This window comes from Argentina anserina, chromosome 5 (genome assembly GCF_933775445.1).
Source record: "Argentina anserina chromosome 5, drPotAnse1.1, whole genome shotgun sequence".
Classification (NCBI taxonomy): domain Eukaryota; kingdom Viridiplantae; phylum Streptophyta; class Magnoliopsida; order Rosales; family Rosaceae; genus Argentina; species Argentina anserina.
Window position 1 is genome coordinate 28,603,246 of NC_065876.1, and position 21,151 is coordinate 28,624,396.

At 37.9% G+C, this 21,151-nt stretch overlaps 3 protein-coding genes across 5 annotated transcripts; 2 read left to right on the plus strand and 1 right to left on the minus strand.

The window, feature by feature from the left end:
* Positions 1–806: 806 nt before the first annotated feature.
* On the plus strand, positions 807–3,198 carry LOC126793895 (uncharacterized). Its single transcript, XM_050520527.1, has 6 exons — positions 807–1,038; positions 1,155–1,226; positions 1,779–1,846; positions 2,206–2,329; positions 2,672–2,752; positions 2,847–3,198. Exons 1-6 carry the CDS (start codon positions 886–888, stop codon positions 3,066–3,068), a joined length of 720 nt encoding a protein of 239 aa, XP_050376484.1. The 5' UTR covers positions 807–885; the 3' UTR covers positions 3,069–3,198.
* Positions 3,199–3,323: 125 nt separating this feature from the next.
* Positions 3,324–11,139, minus strand: LOC126793894 (DNA mismatch repair protein MSH6). Of its 3 annotated transcripts, XM_050520524.1 has the most exons (22): positions 10,367–11,139; positions 9,999–10,077; positions 9,609–9,711; positions 9,468–9,521; positions 9,276–9,350; positions 8,973–9,041; positions 8,812–8,895; positions 8,458–8,652; positions 7,547–8,049; positions 7,335–7,464; positions 7,100–7,191; positions 6,802–6,980; positions 6,463–6,665; positions 6,193–6,294; positions 5,932–6,094; positions 5,541–5,830; positions 5,311–5,448; positions 4,822–4,901; positions 4,631–4,730; positions 4,344–4,473; positions 3,688–3,969; positions 3,324–3,568 (listed from the first exon to the last, which is right to left on the minus strand). In XM_050520524.1, the coding sequence occupies exons 1-21, from the start codon at positions 11,013–11,015 to the stop codon at positions 3,719–3,721; spliced, it is 3,669 nt and encodes a 1,222-aa protein (XP_050376481.1). In that variant the 5' UTR covers positions 11,016–11,139; the 3' UTR covers positions 3,324–3,568; positions 3,688–3,718. The 3 variants fall into 3 exon arrangements, with proteins under 3 accessions (XP_050376481.1, XP_050376480.1, XP_050376483.1); XM_050520523.1 differs by having other exon boundaries at positions 3,324–3,969; positions 10,367–11,138; XM_050520526.1 differs by having other exon boundaries at positions 3,324–3,969; positions 10,363–10,437.
* A 507-nt stretch (positions 11,140–11,646) lies between these two features.
* LOC126795903 (pentatricopeptide repeat-containing protein At5g14820, mitochondrial-like) lies at positions 11,647–15,419 on the plus strand. Its single transcript, XM_050522630.1, has 3 exons — positions 11,647–13,147; positions 13,296–13,360; positions 14,635–15,419. Exons 1-2 carry the CDS (start codon positions 11,647–11,649, stop codon positions 13,307–13,309), a joined length of 1,515 nt encoding a protein of 504 aa, XP_050378587.1. The 3' UTR covers positions 13,310–13,360; positions 14,635–15,419.
* Positions 15,420–21,151: the final 5,732 nt, after the last annotated feature.

Here is a 21,151-nt window from a genome sequence, read left to right on the forward strand (position 1 = left end):
AAAGAGAACACTAATTAATTGAAGGAAATTTATATGAGCTTGAAACATTATTTTAAGCATATATAGCTACTAACATACAGTTTCACCAAATACTCAACTAGTCGCTAATGTTCTTTCAATGCGAAAAACTTAACCAAATTCTACAATCAATCCTAAGATTCAATAGGGGCAGCGCTGACTCATACATATTTCTCAGAGTTTGTGGTAACTTTAATAAGTAGAGCTTCTCAAATGAACTGATGATCTCAATCATTGTTTATGGCTTCGTGTATGAACCTTGTGTTTTATGGAAGAAAATGGATGGTTTCCAATGGATAATAATCAATAGAAAAATATGTTTTGATTTGTTGTGTATGATAAGGATACATCTAGACCAATGAAGTCACGTTGGGTATTGTTGACATGTTTCCAACTATGACTCATGATCAATTGACAAGGAGGACTCTTAAATGAGAAAGAATCATGATAAGAAATAACTAATTAAAATAAAATAAGTCCGACCCAAGATAATACAACTATATAAAATCGAATGTAACTAATATTCTGTTCATGTTTTTGTTAACGTTCTAGACACATTTATGGTTGGTTGATTGTGCAAAATGTAAATGGAGTCCAATACATGCGTACATGTAATGGCGTCAATTGTCAAAGCATGAACGCGTAACAGAAAAGTGGCCAATTTTGACAAATTAAGAAATCAAAATCATATTTGGATAAAACGGAAAGGGCAGTTTTGGAACGTCAGTCTTTTTTCGTTGTCTTATTTAAATTCCAGTGAGAGAGAAGTTCTAACACGCAGTCGGGACACAGAACAGAGTTGTTTTTCGAATACTAAGCAGAGAAAGAAAAAAGAGGCCTTTTCCAAAGTTGTCGAATTCAAATAATATGGGAGGAGATGTCATCGTTTACGTTGCGGAGGAGGAGGATTTCAAATTATGCAAGTCCTCATCCTTTTCACTCTGTAGGATTTGCCATGAAGAAGATTTTGGAAGCTCCAACAACTTGGAATCCCCTTGTGCTTGCTCCGGAACTGTTAAGGTAATTCAAACGCACACAGTTTTTAAGTTGCTTCTTCTTTTCTGGGTGTGTTGATTTCTTCACAACAAGCTTTAACTCATAACTGTATTGAACTTTTTTTTATCACTTGACTCCAGTTTGCGCACAGAGATTGCATACAGAGGTGGTGCAACGAGAAAGGCAACACGACCTGCGAAATTTGTCTCCAGGTAATTCTTTCTTCTTAATTCTTTTCTTGTTTGGTTTGTAGGAAATGAATTTTGGGTGGCTTGGTGTTTACGAATTTGGTTCTTATAAAATGGAATTGGGTCGAATGTCATTTTTTTGATTTTGAGATGATCAACCGATGTTTGCATTGTTTTCTTGTTTGTCCGGATTCATGGGCTGCTTCCGAAACATTCGTCTTTTCTCGCAACTTTTTGGAGTTGTCTTCCAAGTCCGTCTCTTTCATTTTCCCCTGGGTTTTAGAATATATGTGTCTTCCTTACGATGCAAACGTAAGTAGTACTTCTTAATGGGTTTTCGTCAAGGAATTCTGATATATTCTTAGTTCGTTGCCAGTTGCCACAATATTAGAACTCATGGAATATAATTAAATACGTTTCCGATCATTTTCAGTTATGCTGGCCTGGCTACCTTAGCTTAAAAGTGAAACTACCTTGTGTTCTTAATGAAGTATTTAACCTTCAAGAGATAAAGAGTGTGCGTTTATGAGGTTCAGCTCAACTAAACTCACCCATAAATGAATTCAATTTGTGCAGAAGTATGAACCCGGATACACAGCACCTCCAAAGGAGTCAGAGCTGGATGAATCAGCAGTAACCATCAGGTACATTAATTCACTGTCTTACTTTTTACTGATGTAAATCACCAAGAAGTGAATAAATTACTTGCACATAGTCACGTAGGGCGGTTGCTTTTACCGGCAATCTGGTTGCTTGGGATATAGACAAGAGGTTTATTATATTTGATTGCAATCAAAATGCAGATGCAGGCTGCAGAAAGTTAATACTAGTTAAAGACACGTTTATTCCAATAGAGTCAGTTTTAGAGAAAAGTGAGAAATAATTAGTACATTAATATACCATAGGACGACTAGTAATGAAATTCTCAACACAAAGATTGGCATATGATATTTGGCATTTTTCTGACATCCTCTGCAATTTTATATGTGATTGTCATTTACAGAGATAGCGTGCGGGTTCATAGAAGAAGAGAGGAAGATGATGAATCAAGAAGCCCCAGATTAGAGAGGGTGTGCTCGTCTACTGCTGATCGAAGGGCCAATTTTTGTCGATCACTCGCTCTCCTTGTAAGTTTCTTCTTCTTATTTTTCGACCATTCATCCTACATTTGAAGTGTATTCCACGTTTGAATCCTCTCTCTCTCCCTCTAAACAATTCCAAGGGATAGCTGGCCAACTTTGAGCCAACTTAGTCCCCACGGAAAAGAATGCGCGTCCCAGCATGGGGTGGTTTAATGGAGGAGATGTAGCTCACCGCTAGTATATATAGTTGACCAAATCAAAGCCACAATGATTAATTGACTAATTGCTCTCCATGTGGAAACTAGATAGTCATAGCAGTAGCTTGAGTGCCTGACTTTGACAATGGAATATGACGTTCATCTAATATCTGATGGTTTTGCCTTGCAGCTTACGGTGGTTTTGCTTGTGAGGCACCTCTTTGTGGTGCTTACTTGTACTGATGAAGACTACCCCTTCGCCCTTCTAACTGTAAGTACTAAACACAATCCAGCAGTTCTGTAATGGTGTTACAGTTACATAATTGGGGATTTGGGGGGTGCTAATCTTAGTTTCGACTTTGCAGGTACTAATTCTAAGGGCCAGCGGAATTATCTTACCTATGTACATATTGTACCGAACAATAACAGCAATTCAGAACAGCATCCGTCAACAATATCAATATCAATATCACTATCAGGAGGAGGACTCCGATGATGATGATGATGATGATGAGACATCAAATCAGGGAGAAGATAACCACCACCGAGAAGATGCCGATGATAACCATCAACAAAGTGCCGTTTGATAAAACACAACCAACCCCATACTTGTACTTTCCTTTTCCATCTTGTAAAGGAGCATATCACATCAATGCTCTCTCATCTCATGTCTTGACATACAAATGAAAAGAAATATCGATTCTTTTTTTCTTTCAATTGGGAATCTATTTCAGGCTAAGATGGGTCTTCTCTGTGCCCACCTGCCCACCAAGAACAAGAAAAACTGAAAAAAGTAGCAGTAGGTTGATATAAAGTAACTCAGCAACTGCATTTAGAAGGATGAACAAGCTCTAATTTACCAATTGCATTCATTCACCTTGATAATTAATTAACAACCTTCGGCCTCAACCTGGCTCTAGAAATTTAAACCACTACATTGAACAACTATCATTTACACTTAAAGAGAAGGATAGCTACTTTCTTCTCACATCTACATAAAATTTTGTGGTAAACTTGGAAGCTAAGGAGTTGGTCGATCCAACTAGCAAAGGCAGATCATCTGCATTCTTTCTTCTAGTTGAACATTCTATCAAAAATGAGTGAACTTGCACTCCAACACATGAGCTGGTAAGACAATTTGCATATAGCTACCAAGTAGTGAAGGAAGTGTTGTCAATTACACATGGAGGGCCAATATCTAAATACCTGACTTGGAGAGTACAAAAAGTGCACCATCTCAACTTTGTTGCTCAAGCGATCTTGCATTATGCCAAACTTCAGTCAGGGAGTCAATGTCAATGCCCTCAGTAGATTCGTGACTAGTCAACTTTGCCAAGGTGTTGGAAAACTTTTGGATGCACTCAATCATCTTGTCAAATGGACTTTGAAAGAGAAAGCTACCTTCGGGTTGTTTAAAGTGTTTCCCATATGCAGCTTCAAATTCCCTAGACTTAGCAGCAGCTTTTTGAAGTACAGAAATAGGAATTCCTGCAGCAAAAGATGGTAAGAACTGGAGCTATTCTGAATGAAACAATTAGTGAAATTAACTAATAATTAAAGTTGAGTAAAATTCACAAGTTCAGTTTTAAAGGCTTGTATACTGTATAGTTTGCAACTACGTCTAATACTCGTAAGTTTTGTTAGTCAAGCACAAATCATACTTTGTCCTATATGGATAATAGATTGTTCTTAAACTACACTACTTTGGAGAAGGCTTCATGTCTAGGAATACTGCAGATGAGACCGTGAATGTGCCTCAGATTTAGATCACTTATGCTATTCTAGAACAGAGAATAAACAGTTAATTGTACTGGCTGGTGCCAATGATTCTTATGAGGAACGCACAGAGAAAAGATACTTACCAGCTAACCGGGCGACGTTGACACCATAGCTTTTGGGACACGCACCGGGAGTCAACCTATAAAGAAATGTCACTTCTTCCACACCTCCATCTCCATTTCCAACTTGGCATGCCATATGGCAGAGTGAAACCTATTATTTAAAAACAGAACGCAATATTTAACTACACAGATGCAATAAAACATATCAAAAACATAAAAACCCTGTGGGTTGTTATACATTTAGATACATCATCTAATTAAGAACAATGTCACAATAAAGATTCAGTGTAAGAAGAGCACAATCTTACCTGAGAATTATTTTGATAATCAACAGCTAGTCTGTGATAATGAGTAGAAAACAATCCTCGACAGTGAACCTTGTGGACAAAATGTTCAAGAACTGATTGCCTGACAGTTTAGAGAAAATCAATCTTAAAAACTGAATTTCCCAAAGCCAAAACGATATAAATATATGGTATGAATTATGATGGATACTCACGCAATGGCTTGTCCATCCGAAGTTGACGTTCCTCGTCCAAGTTCATCAAGTGCTACCAATGAGTTACAAGTAGCAGATGACTGTATAGAAATGGAAATACAGGTTTAAATGTATAAAATTCTTAAACCAAACCACATGCAGTTATAATTGAACTCATGAGAATATATATATACACACTTCAGGACCCTGGGAACTGATACACAGATGAGACATGAACAAAAAATTTGTAAGTTCAAAAAGAAATGTATGAACTTCATAAATTTGTGTAATTGAGATGACAAACGGGCTTCTTTTATTTATCTTTCATTTTTATGCATGAGATATACCCAAAATACAATACATCTCCAATTGACATGGCAAGTATCAATCATATGTGTTCAAATGATTTCATTTTTTAAAGGTGCTTTGTTGTTCCTGAGAATCAGTACAATACATTATAATATCAAACTATTTGGTGCTGGGTTATTATATAAATTAAGGGGATCTCACCAGCATTGTTGCAGTTTCTGAAAGCTCCGTGAGAAACGTACTTTGGCCTACCATGATATGATCTTTTGCACCCATCCGAACAAAGATTCGATCGACCGGAGACAGCTCAAAGCTCTCTGCAGGCACATCTGCTCCTAACTGACAAACATAAAGCAATGAAATGACTTACAATTTACATAAAACTACCGAAAAGTATTAAATCTGACCACAACAGAAGACTACCACCATACCTGAGCTAAAATCACAGCCAAGCAAACTTGGCGAAGCAGAGTTGACTTCCCACCCATGTTGGGGCCAGTAAGAAGAATAAAGCTTGCATGACCAGTACCTCCAAGAGTAATATCATTGGGGACAAATGTACCTTTTCCTAAGGAATCACTTTTTATAACAGGATGTCCCAAACTATTTGCAGAGAAGAGGGGTACTTCGTTTGTATCTGATGAACTCCTGATAACAGGCCGACAGGTGGGTCCCTCATAATAATCACTTGCAATTGCTAGACTGATTAAGACATCCAATTCTACAAATATATGTAAGAACAACATTATCCATGGGCAAAAGATAAACACCAAATAATTTAGATCAAAGGAATTGTTGACTGCAAATGCAATGATAGCATACCAGCAGTCACAGAGACCAACTGACTCCACTTAATATGATGCTCGCAGAATTGTCTAATTAGCCTCTGCAAAATGCTTTTAAGTGAGGACTCCCTTTCAGATTCAGCTTGTGCGAGCTCTGTCAAGGACTTCTTAATACTTGGTGACCAGTACCTAAAGAAACCCTGCATGTTTAAGGAAGAAAGACATGGAAGACTATGGTTATCGAACATTCAACATGTATCTAGGCTGTTTTTTTCACCATCTGCAAGTTTTTTATTACCTTTTTGGATGAACGCAATTCATAATCCTGAGGTATATTGCCACGCAAACTTTCTGGAACTTCCAATAAATACGCATCTTTTCCAACTGTAACATAAGTGATCTGTAACAAACCAACAGAAAAATAAGTTACCAAATTACTGGGTGTGGGGCTGAGCCTCCCAGCTAGGCGTCGAGGCTTGGTACCAAACCCCGTTTGAAAAACCCAATTTCGGTAAAATTGAACTTAGAAGCACAAGTATTACCAAACCGGTTTCCTAGATGCACTTACCGATTTATCTCCCAACATTTTCCTCTGTTCCTTAAGGTACTTGGTTAAATGGGACTCGATCTCTTTCACTTTTCCACATGCAGAGTCGTATTCAGTGTCAACTCCTTCATGAGGTATTATACGACCAGAACTATTGGCTTCTACCCAATCAAAGCCATCCTTGAAGTGGTTTAAAACTGAGTTGACATTAGGAAGACCTTTACCTGCAAACGATGAAAGATGACATACCAAAAATCTTTTAAAACAACGAATAGTATACATTCATGTATCACAACAAATAGAAGAAACCAAACTGAAATTATTAAATACAAACATGAAAAGAAAAAGAAAAACTAGTACCAGGTGTCAGCAAATGATGAAGTTGACAAGATTCAACATTTTCCAAGTTGGCACCAAGAGAGCAAATTGTTGTTGCCATTAAGTCACAACCGCGTAAAGCTGAAATAAACTCCTGGAGCTGTTTTTTGGCGGCATCCTCGTATAAAACCACTTTGTCAGCATTCCTTCCACTAGCTTTACTGCATTCCATCAGATTTACAGAAAATTATTCTTTTGAACCGTCATATAGGGTATTAATAAGCATATGATTACTATAGTTGTAATTTATTACTAAACCAACTGGCTGTTCTGGCATTACCTGCTAGCGAAGACCCGTGCAAGCGAACGCTCCATGTCTGGAAGCCTAGCCATTACTTTTCGAAACTCAAGGACATGAGGAAGGTTGATTCCCTACAAAGAAGCATGCATTAGAAAATTTGTATGACAAAAAAGGCCAAAAGGCAAGGCGTCTGGATACTCAAAAAAGAATGAGAAGCTAAAGCACCGACAATATCTTGAAAAACTTTAGCAGCAGGTAAGTCTATAGCATTTACCTGTAAACTTGAGACGGCATCCTGGCGTTCTTTAATTGACTCTACATGATACAGAGGTCTTGCAAGCCATGTCTTAAGCAATCTCTTCCCAAATGCGGTCACACAGTGATTCAGTTGTGCGTACATAGTTCTTCAGGGAGCAATACATTACATAAGATTTCAAATTTGAATGAATGAAAAGAAGAAAATTCTACTAGAAACTATACTTTTACCCTGAAGAGTCTCCATTTCTGCTGTTCTCAAAAATCTCGAGGTTTTCTAAAGCAGCTGCATCGAGAACCATGTACGGTTTTGAAATGATACCACCAAAACCAGAACTTGGAAGTAACTCATATTTTGCGAACCTTAGCAATGCCTCTTCTAGAAAAGCCTGCTTCAAGTAGAAAAGAGCACCTCCAAGAGCTGAAAGTGCACATATGCCATTTTCCCCAGCTCCCGCGAGCTGAGACAACACATCTGGCAGGCAGCCCGAGCCATCTACTCCCATATGAGAATCATCTGCACGGCTATAGATACTTTTCACTTCAGAAACAGTTCTGTCAGCATCCCAGAATTCCAAAAGTGGAACTAACTCGTTCACTAATGGATTTCTTGTATGCCTCAACAGTACTTTTTCTGTCTCAGGACTAAGTAGCTCTGCAGGTTTTACTAGTTCCACGGGCCTCAATTCAGACAAGAGACAAGACAATGCACTGCACTCTAAATCATCTGGGAACTGGCACAGTTATAACAATAGTCAGAAACAGAACCATACATTAGGCAGCCACAGTACAGAAAACATTGTGATATACTGGTAGAAATTTCAATAAGGATTGGGGAGTTACAATATGAGAAATCTGCAAACATTCTCGAACAGCTGTAAGAGATAATAGAAAATGAAGAGACAATCTATAGCAGGTACGCATTTTGACAATTAAGAAGCAAAGGACAAAGCAAGATATCATACATGGGCACAAAAACTTATTTGGCTTATGAGCAGAAAAAAGTAGTAATGTCACAGTTCCTGTTATCAAATATATCTTCAGACAACTAACAGATAAGAACGAAAATGAAGAGACCAATCCGAGCAGACAAAAAATTTCAAATGAAAACACAATCAGAAGATGACATAATACAGTCCTACCTGTCCGAGAATAACCCTGCTCGTAGCAACATCGACCACACAAACTCCAAAAACACGCTCAGCATTTTGGTTTGCGAAATTTTGAGAGGTTTCAGTCACTGCCATTAGATAAGAAGCATCAGGGTTTGCGGACAACATCTCTCCCTCAGTTAGTGTTCCTTTTGTAACTACTGCACATACTTCACGCTTTACAACCTGCAAAGAAAATCGCAAAAGTCTAAATCAGCTTCTCATAAATAGCTTCAAGATGAAAATGAAATTATACCGTGCATTGTTAAGTTTCTTTCAATATTTTTTTTAAAGGTAGCTGTCTGGAGAGCATATGTCTCCATACAAGGGATGAGAGATACATACCTTGTCTTTTGAGCCACCCTCTTTGCGACGAAGCTCCATCTGTTCAGGTGTTTCTGTCTGCTCTACAACAAGAACTCGATAACCCTATTATGCCAATAAAATGATAAGTTTTGACCATGTCTCAAAATTTCACAAGATACAACAACAAGAATAAAGCTGACCTTCCTTGCCAGTTTCTCCACATTCATTGAAAAGTTCTTCTCTGGAAATCCACAATGGGGTTGCTCGCCCTAATATTACCCAAGGTCAAATTACTACTTAGAAAACAAACAACAAAATAACTGTAAAAACAATGCTGATAAAAATCTAAGAAAATTCAGAAGAGAAAACCTTGTATCTTTTACATTAAACTTACTTTTGCCTTGAAACAAAATAAATATCAATGTTGACCACAATGTCCCCAACTCTCCATACACACAAATGACACAATAGTCAGCATCCAAATAAAGTTCAAGATCACTTACCTTCATATATTGAAGATTAAGTTCTTTTGCTCCTATATGTGCATCCATTTCATAAAGTTCATAGAACTTGCCCATCTGCACACAAAAATAAAGCAAAAATAGTAGATTTTCATCAGTAGACTAGACCTAATACCCTGAGAATTTGTTTGCCATAACATGCCTCTACTTGGCCACCATAAAGGACAAGCATACCTTGAAAAAGAGAACTTTGTCCATGTGCTTTGACTTAAACTCCCACCATTGTCTCTGAATGCATATCATCAGTTAATAGTGTTCATGATGTTAAAATGCATCAAAACTTTTTAGGCAACCTATTTGGTGAAACATAATTACCTGGCCACCTGATAAACTCTTTAAGAAAACAGGAGGTAGATACAGAGTTCTTGAATCATAATTTGCATCCCCGGGACATCTTTTATTGGCATCCCTGCGTTTTCTGGATCGAGACCAAGGGAATTAAATACATGTATGGCAGCTTGGAATCAACATAAACTTTTTTTAAATGCCTCCAACTAAGATAAACGAAATCAGGTTTTGCATATGCTAGTATGAAAGTGTTCTTTTTTTATAATGATCTCTACAAGACAACAAATACCATGACTCATGGTCAATTTTCTCATAGCTATTATCTACATTTTTTATGTTTTCCGCAATGACCAATTACTACAGGCATATCATGGGAGGGGCCTAGGAAATGAATAGTGAATAAGTATAGGAACTTACTCCCCAAGGAAATGGAACTTCTCAGCTTCACGCATGCTAAACCTTTCTGAGGCATCACCGATATTAATCGCTTTTGTACCTACAGTTAAGCACACTCCAATTCAGCAAGGCATCAAACATAAACCTATATTATAAAGCTGACACTGCCATACGCATAATCACATTAAAGAGTAAATAGAGACAAAAACTTAGTTGTGATTATGGAATGGAAGCAACTAATATACTTTGATTTGATTTTCTGGAGATGACATAATATATCGAATGTTCCTAGTATGGCACATTCCAAATCTGTAAAGTGTAAACAAAATCAAACATAACAAGAAAAAGAGGATGTAGAGAGCTCAGTAGTAAAGAATGGAATTACTAACTCTCAGCATTAGTAGCAGGGTCGATCAAACCACCAGTCTTGGTCTTCTTAGCCGACCCCGAATTCCCCCCACCACTCAACTTTCGCTTACCGGAGGAGCCGCCGCGCCTCCCTTTGGAGTTGGGCAGTCCCTCATCACTATCATCCTCATCCTCCAATTCCAAAACCTCCTCCTCCTCCTCGACCACTTCCTTATTCCAGTCCTCATCGCCAGAATCATCGTCACTATGACTCTCCTCCTCCGCCTCGGGTGGAGCCGGCGGCAGAGGACCTCGGCGCAAGCGCTTCAAGGTGGAGACAGTGTTGTTCTGAAGCCACTCGAATTTCTCGATTGACAAATCCAAGGTTTCTTCGTCCCCATCGTCGTACTGGACTAAGTGCCTTCCAGTCTGTTTATCGAACAACTTGACAGAGCCTACGTACCAGGCCTTGTCAGTGGGCCAGAACACCTTGATCCTCTTCCCGACGACCTCCTCCCTCTGATTGGACTTGGGTTGGAGTGGCGAAGGAGTGGTGGGGCTGTGGCTGGGATTGGATTTAGGGATTGGAGATGGAGAAGGAGAAGTAGTGGCTTTGGTGAAGAAGGAAGTGATTTGACGCTGTGGGTTGATCAACGGGGACGCGCCGTTGCTCCGACGACGTGACGACATTGCCCCTCAATGTAAACCCTAAACTAACGAGAGAGAGAGAGAGAGAGAGAGAGCGAGTATCAGTCTATTTTATAATGAAGGAAGGAAAGGAGAAAGGAAAGGTATGTTTGATATGGCGGGAAATAAGTCTTACGGCCGGCCTTCCCGCCAAGGAAATCCCCCGACTCTCTTTCCCTCCATCGCTTCCTTCTCCTTCATTCTGCACAGAATCCCACCTATTTCTACAGGCCTGTATCACCCGGCCCAATAATAAATTGTCCCGGCCCAGGATCAATAGAAGCGACTCTCTCTCTCTCTCTCTCTGTATCTCTCTGTCTCAGATTCACAGTTGCAGCTAGCTGGGTGTTCAATGTTAGTGGTTCTAAAAACCAGAATAATAATAAGAAGAAGAAGAAGAAGAAGAAGAAGAAGAAGAAGAAGAAGAAGAAGCATTCTCTCTGAATCAGATGTCTTCCTACAGCGCCAAGGATTCGGTGAAGGACGAAGAGCAGGAGGCTTCGGTGCTAGTGGTGGCTCTGTGCCCCTGTATGGTTTGCTTCATTCTTCTTCTTATTGTACTCTCCATCGTTCTCATGGTCAAATTCCGTTTCTTTTGCCACACCCCACTTCACTCTCTACTTTACAAGCACAAATGCTAGCCTCACCTTTCCCAATTTCAATTCAACCACCTAGTCATTTGCTACCAAATAGGGGCTTTTCTAGTAACACCACTGATACTGATACTGATACTGATACTGATGGTGAGGAGGATTGGAATAATAGTTTTCATAGGGGCTTCTCTAGTGATACTGATACTGTTGGTTCTAGTGCTGATCCGGAGGAGGTTGATAGAATATGTAAGGTGATTCACGAATTGTTTGCATTGGATAGGAATATGGAGGCTGTTCTCGATCAATGTGGTGTTCAATTGTCTCATCATTTGGTTGTGGCTGTCTTGAGACGCTTCCACCATGCTAGAAAACCCGCTTTTCGCTTTTTCTGTTGGGCTGGGGAGAAGCCGGGTTTCGAACATGGTTCCACCACTATCTTGGGGAAGACTAGGCAGTTTGAGACCATGGTGTCGCTGCTCCAAGAAATGGGAGTCAAAGGCCTTTTGACTATGGAGACTTTTGTCATTGCTTTCAAAGCTTTTGCTGCGGCCAAAGAGAGGAAGAAAGCTGTTGGAATTTTTGGGCTTATCAAGTATTACAACTTCAAGTATGGTGTCGATACCGTGAACTGCCTGCTTGATACTCTTGGAAGGGCAAAGCTAGGGAAAGAAGTGCAAGTTCTTTTTGACAAGCTGAAAGGGAGGTTTACCCCTAATTTACAGACTTATACAGTGCTGCTTGATGGGTGGTGCAGGGTGAGGAATTTAATGGAGGCAGGGAGGGTGTGGAACGAAATGATTGATAAGGGGTTTAAGCCTGACGTTGTTACACACAATATTATGATTGGAGGCTTGTTGAAGAGTCACAAGAGGTCTGATGCTATCAAGTTGTTTGAGATCATGAAAGCCAAGGGGCCATCACCTAATGTTAGAAGCTTTAGTATTCTGATTCAGAACTTCTGCAAGCAAAAACAGATGAAAGAAGCAATCGACTTTTTTTATGAAATGCGTGAATCTGGCTGCCAGTCAAGTGTTGTGGTTTACACAAACTTAATCACAGGTTTTGGAAATCAGAAGAAGATGGATATAGTTCATGGATTGTTGAAAACGATGAAGCAAGATGGCTGCACTCCTGATGAGGTGACCTACAATGCCTTGATCAAATTAATGACGAGGCAGAGAATGCCAGACGATGCGGTCAGGATATACAAGAAGATGATCCAAAATGGTATTGAGCCATCAATACACACCTATGTCATGATTATGAAGTCTTACTTTCAGACAAGAAATTATGACATGGGTCGTGCAGTATGGAACCAGATGATTGAAAACGGGTGTTGCTCCGATGATAATGCTTATACGGTTCTCATTGGAGGTCTTATCTGCCAGGGAAGAATGGGGGATGCCTGCAAGTATCTGGAGGAAATGATAGAGAAAGGAATGAAAATTCCTCAGCTTGACTTCAACAAATTTGCTGCCGACTTCTCCCGAGCTGGCAAACCTGACATACTTGTGGAGATGGCCCAAAAGATGAAGCTCGCTGGTATGTTTGAACTCTCCAATGTCTTTGCTAGGTGGGCTGAGATGTCGAAGATAAAGATGAAAGGAAGAGATCCTGACAAACCTAGCAATCAATGAATCTATTTTACTTCCCATGGATCCATACATGATACTAGGTCTTAATATGGCAGAGGCAGCAGGATAATCAAGGGCCCAGCAGGAGCATGAAGGTTTCCCTGGGATTTCCAAAACACTGGTATGCAGTCCTTAGACTCCCGAAAAACTTCTATTACATTTAGTGTACGGAGTTAACATAATTTTCCTTGATTTCTGCTGATTTATATGAATAGATTTAAACTTATAGCTTGACCATGTCCTGAAATTCATTATATTATTCTGTTACATCCCAGTCGGCCAGTCCTTGTTCTAGTTTGATTGTATTGTCAGTGATGAACAGAGCATCCCATATTCTAGTTACGTAAAGACATTTATGGCCTGTTATTTTTTCAGCCATACCATGAACTCAGGTTGCTTATTCTTGTTGCTGTGAGTCTCATTTCTCATCTGCTAAAAGATATGGTAGTATGATAGTTCTAGGTCTTCTCAAAGTACATCTTTGGCCAAAACTCTTGTGCTCCATAGAAATTGTGCAAATGTAGAATCTTTGGTTTAGCAAGGGTATGGTTTGTCCTTTTAATCTAAAATAATGAACATAGGAAGAAATCTTTTAGTGGTGAAAAGGAAGCTTCTGTGATCTAGGGGTGAAAGTGAAACAAGCTCTAACCTTACCGGCTACCTCAGTTAATAAGTTATTTCTGTGCTTGTTTGCATGTGGCAAGCATATTAAAGCACAGAAATTGGGGTTGTTCGCCCAGAATAATGAACAGAAGAAATGCATCAGTTAGTATGCTACTATGCTTGTCCGAAACCAGAATTTTTTTGGTCAAAAATTGGGCTTTGTTCAGCTATTTGAATTGGGGGTCACATTTGGTCTTTTTGGGTGTTTGGATTTGAGTGAAATGTGGCTGAAAATTTCACTATTCATGAAATCACTCATTGCTGGTTAGTTGAATTTGAATGACAATATACCCTAAAACGTACCAATTTACTGATCTATATTTGGTTGTTGCTTAAAGTAAGTTGTGCAATGTGTTAACCAAAAAAAAAAAACAAAGTTGTGCAATGTGGGTATCCTATTTTAAAATACTCATTGTTGAGACGGATGAGACTGTGGATTATCTATAAGTGAGGGAGTGATATATTCGTCCAGTAGAACTGGCAAACAGGTTATGTTTCACTTCAATTAGTTTCATGCTACATGATTTCAGAAGTCGAAATTGAAGTGAGATACTGTTGTGAAGTATTAGCATTTCTGTGTGTTTTCATCTTGGTGTGATTAATTTGAGTCTTTTATTTTTCATTTCGCTTGTCCCTTGAGTCTCCTTATTGCATACTTGTGCACAAAATCCTTCCTACCTGGTGTTAGTTTTATGATTTCCTTACTATGGTTTTTTCAAATTTTGATCCCAGAAATGGATTCTAATTCAAAGGCTCGAGCAATAATGGTTGAAGATGCGGACAATAGGATCAGTGGACTACCGGATGAAATTGTTAGACACATACATTCATTACCTCCAACAATATATGTTGTCAGAACCACCGTTTTGTCCACAAGATGGAAGGACAAGTGGACTTTCTAAATTTTGTTAATATGCAAGTTCTCGACTTCTCTATATCTGGTTATGGGGATCTGTATGTGACCAATAACTACTGCATCTTTTCTTGACAATTGGATTTTCACTTCTGTGAGGTGTAATCTTGTTGAACTGGAAGTTTGTGTTTTAAATGGATTATTCCATTTCAGACGCCTGAGATCCTTCTGATGCTTGAGATTGAATTTGTCCAATCTCAATACTTATCTTCCGTATGACCCTTCTCTATCATGGTGTTTGTTTCCCAGTCTGAAGTCTCTACATGGTGGACTTACTCGCGTAGACGATGAGTTGAACAAGCTTATTTGTTCCTGCCCTGTGCTCAAAGAGTTGACTGTACATGGATGTTTGATTAGCCCTTGTCATCATGTCGATGTATTTTCCCCTGCACTAAAAATCTTGATACAGTTGGTAGTAAGGTGTGAGGGTTTTGCTACGTTCCATGCAATGCTCAATTTGTATAGTGATGCCCCAGGGCTTGGAAACATTTATGTTGAGAAGCCTCTTCTGCCTACAAAACCATCCCTTGCCAGTTGGCACTATTACTTTACCAGCATGAAGAGTTTCCTAAAATAACCAAAACACTGGTATGCAGTCCTTGGACTCCTGAAAAAAACTTCTTTTACATTTAGTCTACAGAGTTAACATAATTGTCCTTAATTTCTGCTGATTTTCATGAATAGATTTAAACTTATAGCTTGACCATGTCATATAATTCATTATATTATTCTGTTACATCCCAGTCCTTGTTGTAATTAGATTGTATTGTCAGTGATGAACAGAGCATCCCGTATTGTAGTTACATAAAGACCTGTATGTCCTGTTATTTTTCAGCCATACCATGAACTCAGTTTGCTTAATCTTGTTGCTGTGCGTCTCATTTCTCATCTGCTACAAGATAATATAGTGCTAAATCTTCCAAAAGTACATTTTGGCCCAAAACCTAAGTGAAACATAGTGCTCTGTAGAAACTGTGCAAATGTAGAATCTTTGGTTTAGCATGGCATCCTTTGTCCTTGTAATCCAAAGTAGTGAACAGAAAACGTGCATCCAACATCTTCTAGTAGTGAGAAGGAAACTTCTGTGATCTGGGGGTGAAAGTGAAACAAACTCTAACCTTACCGACTTATTCAGTTAATAATGCTCTTTCGTTGCTTGTTAGCTTGTTTGTGCAAAACAAACAACAGTTTGAGAAATGTTGCTGAGAATTTTGATATTCATGGCATGACTAATTGCTAATTAGTTGAATTTATATGAACCATAAACCCTAAAACATAACAATATACAGATATAAATTTGGTTGTTGCTTAGAAGTAAGTTGCGCAATGTGGGTATCTTATTAAAAATACTCATTGTTGAGACGGATGAGACTGGAGTATCTATGAGCTAGTGACGGAGTGATATATTCGTCCAGTAGTTAGAGTTAGTAAACAGGTTATGTCATGGGTAGAGAACTTCAATTTGTTTCGCCCTACATGATTTCAGACTTCGAAAATGAAGTGGGATACTGTTATAAAGTATTAGCATTTCTGTGTGTTTTTATCTTGGTATGATTAAATTGAGAATTTCTTTCATTGTTCCATCATTTGTTCCTTATTGCATACTTGTAGGTCTTTCGCTGCAGAGAACCTTTCTACCTGTGTTGGTTTGATGATTTCCTTATTGTGGAATCTAAAATGGTTGAAGATGCGAAAAATAGGATCACTGCATTACTTACCAGATGAACTTGTTTGTCACATTCTTTCCTTACTCCCAACAATGTATGCTGTCAGAACAAACGTTTTGTCTACGGGACTTCTGTCTGCAATCTTGAGTTCAGTGACGGACATTCGTCGACCATCCTGATCGATTTCTAAGTTTTGGGAATCGTGTACTATTTCGCGGCTCATCATTAGAAATCTGCAAGTTCTTTATTTCTGGATATGGGGATATGTATCACAATATTGGTCAAACTACTGCATCTTATCTTCACAAATGATCTTTTGACAAATGGACTTGCACTTAGGTATAATCATTAAGCCCGCGGATTAAGAAAGCCAATCCCGTGAACCTAAAGTCCAGACCAGCCCGCATAAAAGCCCGTTATAGGTCATGTCCGGTAGGTAGAGGGTCAGGCTTAGTTTATGGGTGAGAAACCCAATCTTGCCCATAGACCCGGCCTATCGAAAGCCCGTCAAGCCCGGCATATAAAAATCTGTCGAGATCGGCCCGTGAAAGCTCGCAAAATAATAAATATTTATATGATATATAATTATATACAAATAACATTATTATATATTATGTTAATATGCAGAATAATAAATATTTGTATATATATACAAATAATACTGCTATAATAATATTACTACATATATCTCTATTAATCAAATAAATTTCTCGTAATTAAAAGAGTAAAAAAGAAAAGGCAAGAATATAAATTAGAAAAAACTTGCATATAACCTAGTATGTATGCATGTGTTTGAACTATTACTTATTTTCACACTTCGGAAATATAAATATATGATTTTAACCGTTCAAAAATTTAGTTTAGTACTAAAAATCATTTATGTAAAAGATCAACGTAAACAAAAAATCGTTTGTTTTGTCAATTACATCAATTAAATGAACGGTTATGGTGAAAGTTAATGGTCTTATGATCAACTGTCAATTTGTTTGATGCAATCGACTATGAAGATGATTTTTGTTTACATCAATTTTTTGCAAACATGATTTTTATTAGTTTAATTAACTTTTGAACGTTTAAATTTTTAATTTACATTGCAAAAAGTAGACAAATGAGAGATAGTTTGAACGCGCATGTACATACTAGGTTGTACGTAAGTTTTTTCTATAAAATTTTCATAGTGACGAATGTAACTGATGCATATTTATAATACATACATATTTGCAGTAGTCGCTTGATTACAATCCATTTTTCTCAAGAAGAGGATGATTTTGTGTGCAATGCCAACCGAACCGAATCAACTGAACCGAACTGAAATAAAGGAAGAACGACGTCGTTTTGTTTAATACACAACCCTATTAACCTAAAGCCTCAATTCTCTCGCACCTCTAACTCACGCAGTCTCGCCCTCTCGGTCTCTCCACTCTCTCGCAGTCCTCGTCTCTTACTCTCCTGACTCTCCTCCTCTTCTCCGACTCCTCTTCTCCTCGAGATCTGTACCCCGATGCCGACGAGGTCCACTCCTCGACGCTGCCAATATCCACTCCCCTAGATCTACTCCCCGACGCTGGCGACATCCACTCCTTGACGCCATCGATCTCCACTCTCTGAGCTCTTGTCCCCGACGCCGCATCAGTCCCCGTCTCAGATTTTAGTCCTCTTTGTCTCCGGCTTAGATCTCAGTCCTCTCAGTCCCTGTCTCCCTGAACCCGAACTTGACGATGTCGAAGCCAAAGGTTGAAGCTTTCACTCACTCCTAGCGCCCGCGGCGTATCTCTCCTACAGGTAAAACTTTAATCCCATTTATTCTGCCCAATCAACTCATACCTCTCTTAGTCTATTTGCTGATGAGCTTTTATGTTCAGTTCATTCACTTCATTGTGTTATATTATATATGGATTGTTGTTTGTAATTTATTGACTGAAACTAGTGATAGTTGCTGCAAGTTTTCTAATTATATATTTTTTGGCTTCTGCAACTATATCTCTAAATATAATTGAGCAAAAAATACGTCAGGTGGAAAACGAGAAGCTACAAAATTCCTTCCGGAAGATACTTAAAGAAATCCAGGGCCTCTTCAATTTGAAGGTCTAGGGTTGATGTTGCACCGAGTTAAGTGTAAAATTGGACATTTATTCTCCCTTTTCTATAATTAGTGTCGTTTGTAAATCAAGTAATAGGTAATTCAATTTAATTTGCTATTTTGTATAGTAGATATGATATTTTGTTATGGTTATACTTCCATTATTCAATAGGTTTACTGTTTTAGGTTTATTTTGTTTCAGATTAAGTTGTAAGCTTGATTCAATAGTTGGTGATAATTCTAAATTCATGCGTTTTGGTTGGTGGATTTATATTCCTCACCACATAGAAATTTTTTGGAAATAGTAGTTGTAATTGCTTTGTTGCTCTTCAAGTCTTTTGGTTAGTCAATGAGGCTCCAACCCTGAAATTTTCATTCTTCTTCATCATGAATATTATATATATTATGGGGTTTTATGTTGTGGTATTAAAGAGAATAGATATGGGTTTGTTTTCCAAAAATTTATGGAAGGGCAGGTGCATCTTGCAAATTGTTCTGCTGATGTTGATCATTTTGTTTGGTTTGTTGATGATGAAACATAAGCTATTTTTGGTACTTTATTGCTTGCTTGGTTTGTTATGTTTGGTTTACTGAGCGTATGTCGCAACTTTGGATAAGACGTTATGTTTGGTTTGTTTCATATATTGATTCTATATCAGTAATCATTGAGTAATTAAAATGCTACTGTGACATTTGTAGGATAGTATTATGACACTACTTTGAAGAGGAAAGCAGCCTTTCATGGTGAAGAAATTGAAGAGGAAAACAACCTTTTATGGTGAAGAAATTGAAGAGGAAAACAACCTTTTATGGTGAAGAAATTGAAGAGGAAAGCAACATCTACTAGAACTCCTGGTTGTGCTACCATTTAAACTTGAAATGTAATTTAATTTGGAACTAAGAAGTTTATAATCATTGTTTGTAATAGTTATGTTAACAGACTTTTTAAACAGACAAAAAACCAAAAAGAAACCGAAAGAAACTGAATTGTTCAGTTTTCAGTTTGGGTTGTCAGAAAACTGTGAACTTGACTGAACTGAACCGGAGTAAAAATTCAGTTCAGTTTTCAGTTTTGGTCTAAAATCGAACCGTTCAAACCGAATGCCACCCCTATATTTTAAGTCTCTAATAAGGAATTTGTTATATTATTATTATTATTATTATTATTATAACATTTTTAGATTCATTTGTAAAATTTAAATATTTGATATGCTGGATATCATTTATTTAAGAATATAACATGTCATCATGCCATGTAGGATGCCACGTATTTTGATATGAGTTTTTTGTATAACTTGTTTGTGTACGTAGCACTAGGGCGGTCGGTCAATGTAGTGCAGCCGCATAAGACCCTCCGGCCGACTAAATATATTTTTTTCAGTGGGAGCTATGTATATATATTTTAAATGTTATCTAATTATAACTAACCATGGGATGGAGTTGGTGGAGTGGCTATGCGGCTTAGTTAGAGTTAGAACAGAAGTCAAGGATTCAAACCTCTCTGCGGCTGTTTTGATTTTTTTTCCTTCCCCCCCCCCCCCCCCCCTAATTTACTAGGTTGGTTTTAACTTTTCCCCTTAATCCCTTATTTATTTTGATTTTTTTCCCTTATTTACATTCAGTTTTCTCCTTAATCCCTTATAATAGTTAATTTTCTCTTCTTTAACTAGGTAAGTTTTAGAATATCATAAATCTTACGAAGTTCGTTTATATGTTTAATATATGCAAGGGTTCGATTTATCTTTGCTGCTATTTTGATTTTTTTTCTTTTTTTCCTCTAATATACTGGGTTGGTATTAATTTTTTCCCTTAATCTCTTATCTCTTTTGATTTTTTTCCTTTGTTTTCCCCTTATTTACTGGGTTGGTAATAGTTAATTTTCTTCTTAAACTAGGTAAATTTTAGATTATCATAAATCTTACGAAGTTCGTATTTGCTTAAGATGCTTAATATATACAATATTCTTTATAATATTGTTATTTATTATTATTATTATTTCATAAATATAAAAGGTCCGATTTATTTTTTGCACCGACCCTCTAATTCTTTGGACCGGCCCTACATAGCACTATTCATTGTTTTTCCCTATAATTAATCCAAACTAATGAACAGAATAAGTGAATCCAACCTCTTTTAGTGGTGGAAAAAACCTTGTGTGATCTTGGTGCGAAAGTGGAACAGTTGCTATACTCCTACGGATACTTACTCGATCAGATGGTAATAACACATGTTTGAGCTAAGAATCCAAACAAGTTGGCCACTCTTTTTTTTTTATCTTAAACAGTTGTCACTCTTTAAGTTATCTGTGATTTGATAATATTGATGTAACATGACTGATATTCATATATTCTGAATTGTGTATGGATAAAACTAGTAAGGTGGTGATCAAATATGGGAAATGTTTCAATGAAAAATTTGAGGCGGACAAACCAGACTGCTCCAGAAGTGATGGGCATTTCCAAGGGAGGTACTCCATTTCCACATACAGAGATGCATGTTCCACGTACATAAAAGCACGCTCACAAGTTGTTGTCGATCTCGTTTTATTTTCCCATGACCCAACAAAACATTGATGCACCAACTTAGACT

What these genes read in the sequence shown, in the direction of transcription:
- LOC126793895 (XM_050520527.1), top strand. Translation starts at nt 886, where the DNA reads ATGGGAGGAGATGTCATCGTTTACGTTGCGGAGGAGGAGGATTTCAAA. An exon ending in GTCGATCACTCGCTCTCCTT is followed by an intron (nt 2,330 to 2,671) that starts GTAAGTTTCTTC and finishes TTTGCCTTGCAG; the next exon opens with CTTACGGTGGTTTTGCTTGT. An exon ending in ACCCCTTCGCCCTTCTAACT is followed by an intron (nt 2,753 to 2,846) that starts GTAAGTACTAAA and finishes TCGACTTTGCAG; the next exon opens with GTACTAATTCTAAGGGCCAG.
- LOC126795903 (XM_050522630.1), top strand. Translation starts at nt 11,647, where the DNA reads ATGCTAGCCTCACCTTTCCCAATTTCAATTCAACCACCTAGTCATTTG.
- LOC126793894 (XM_050520524.1), bottom strand. Translation starts at nt 11,015, where the DNA reads ATGTCGTCACGTCGTCGGAGCAACGGCGCGTCCCCGTTGATCAACCCA. An exon ending in ACAAAGTTCTCTTTTTCAAG is followed by an intron (nt 9,351 to 9,467) that starts GTATGCTTGTCC and finishes TTTTGTGTGCAG; the next exon opens with ATGGGCAAGTTCTATGAACT. An exon ending in AAATGTTGGGAGATAAATCG is followed by an intron (nt 6,295 to 6,462) that starts GTAAGTGCATCT and finishes GGTTTGTTACAG; the next exon opens with ATCACTTATGTTACAGTTGG.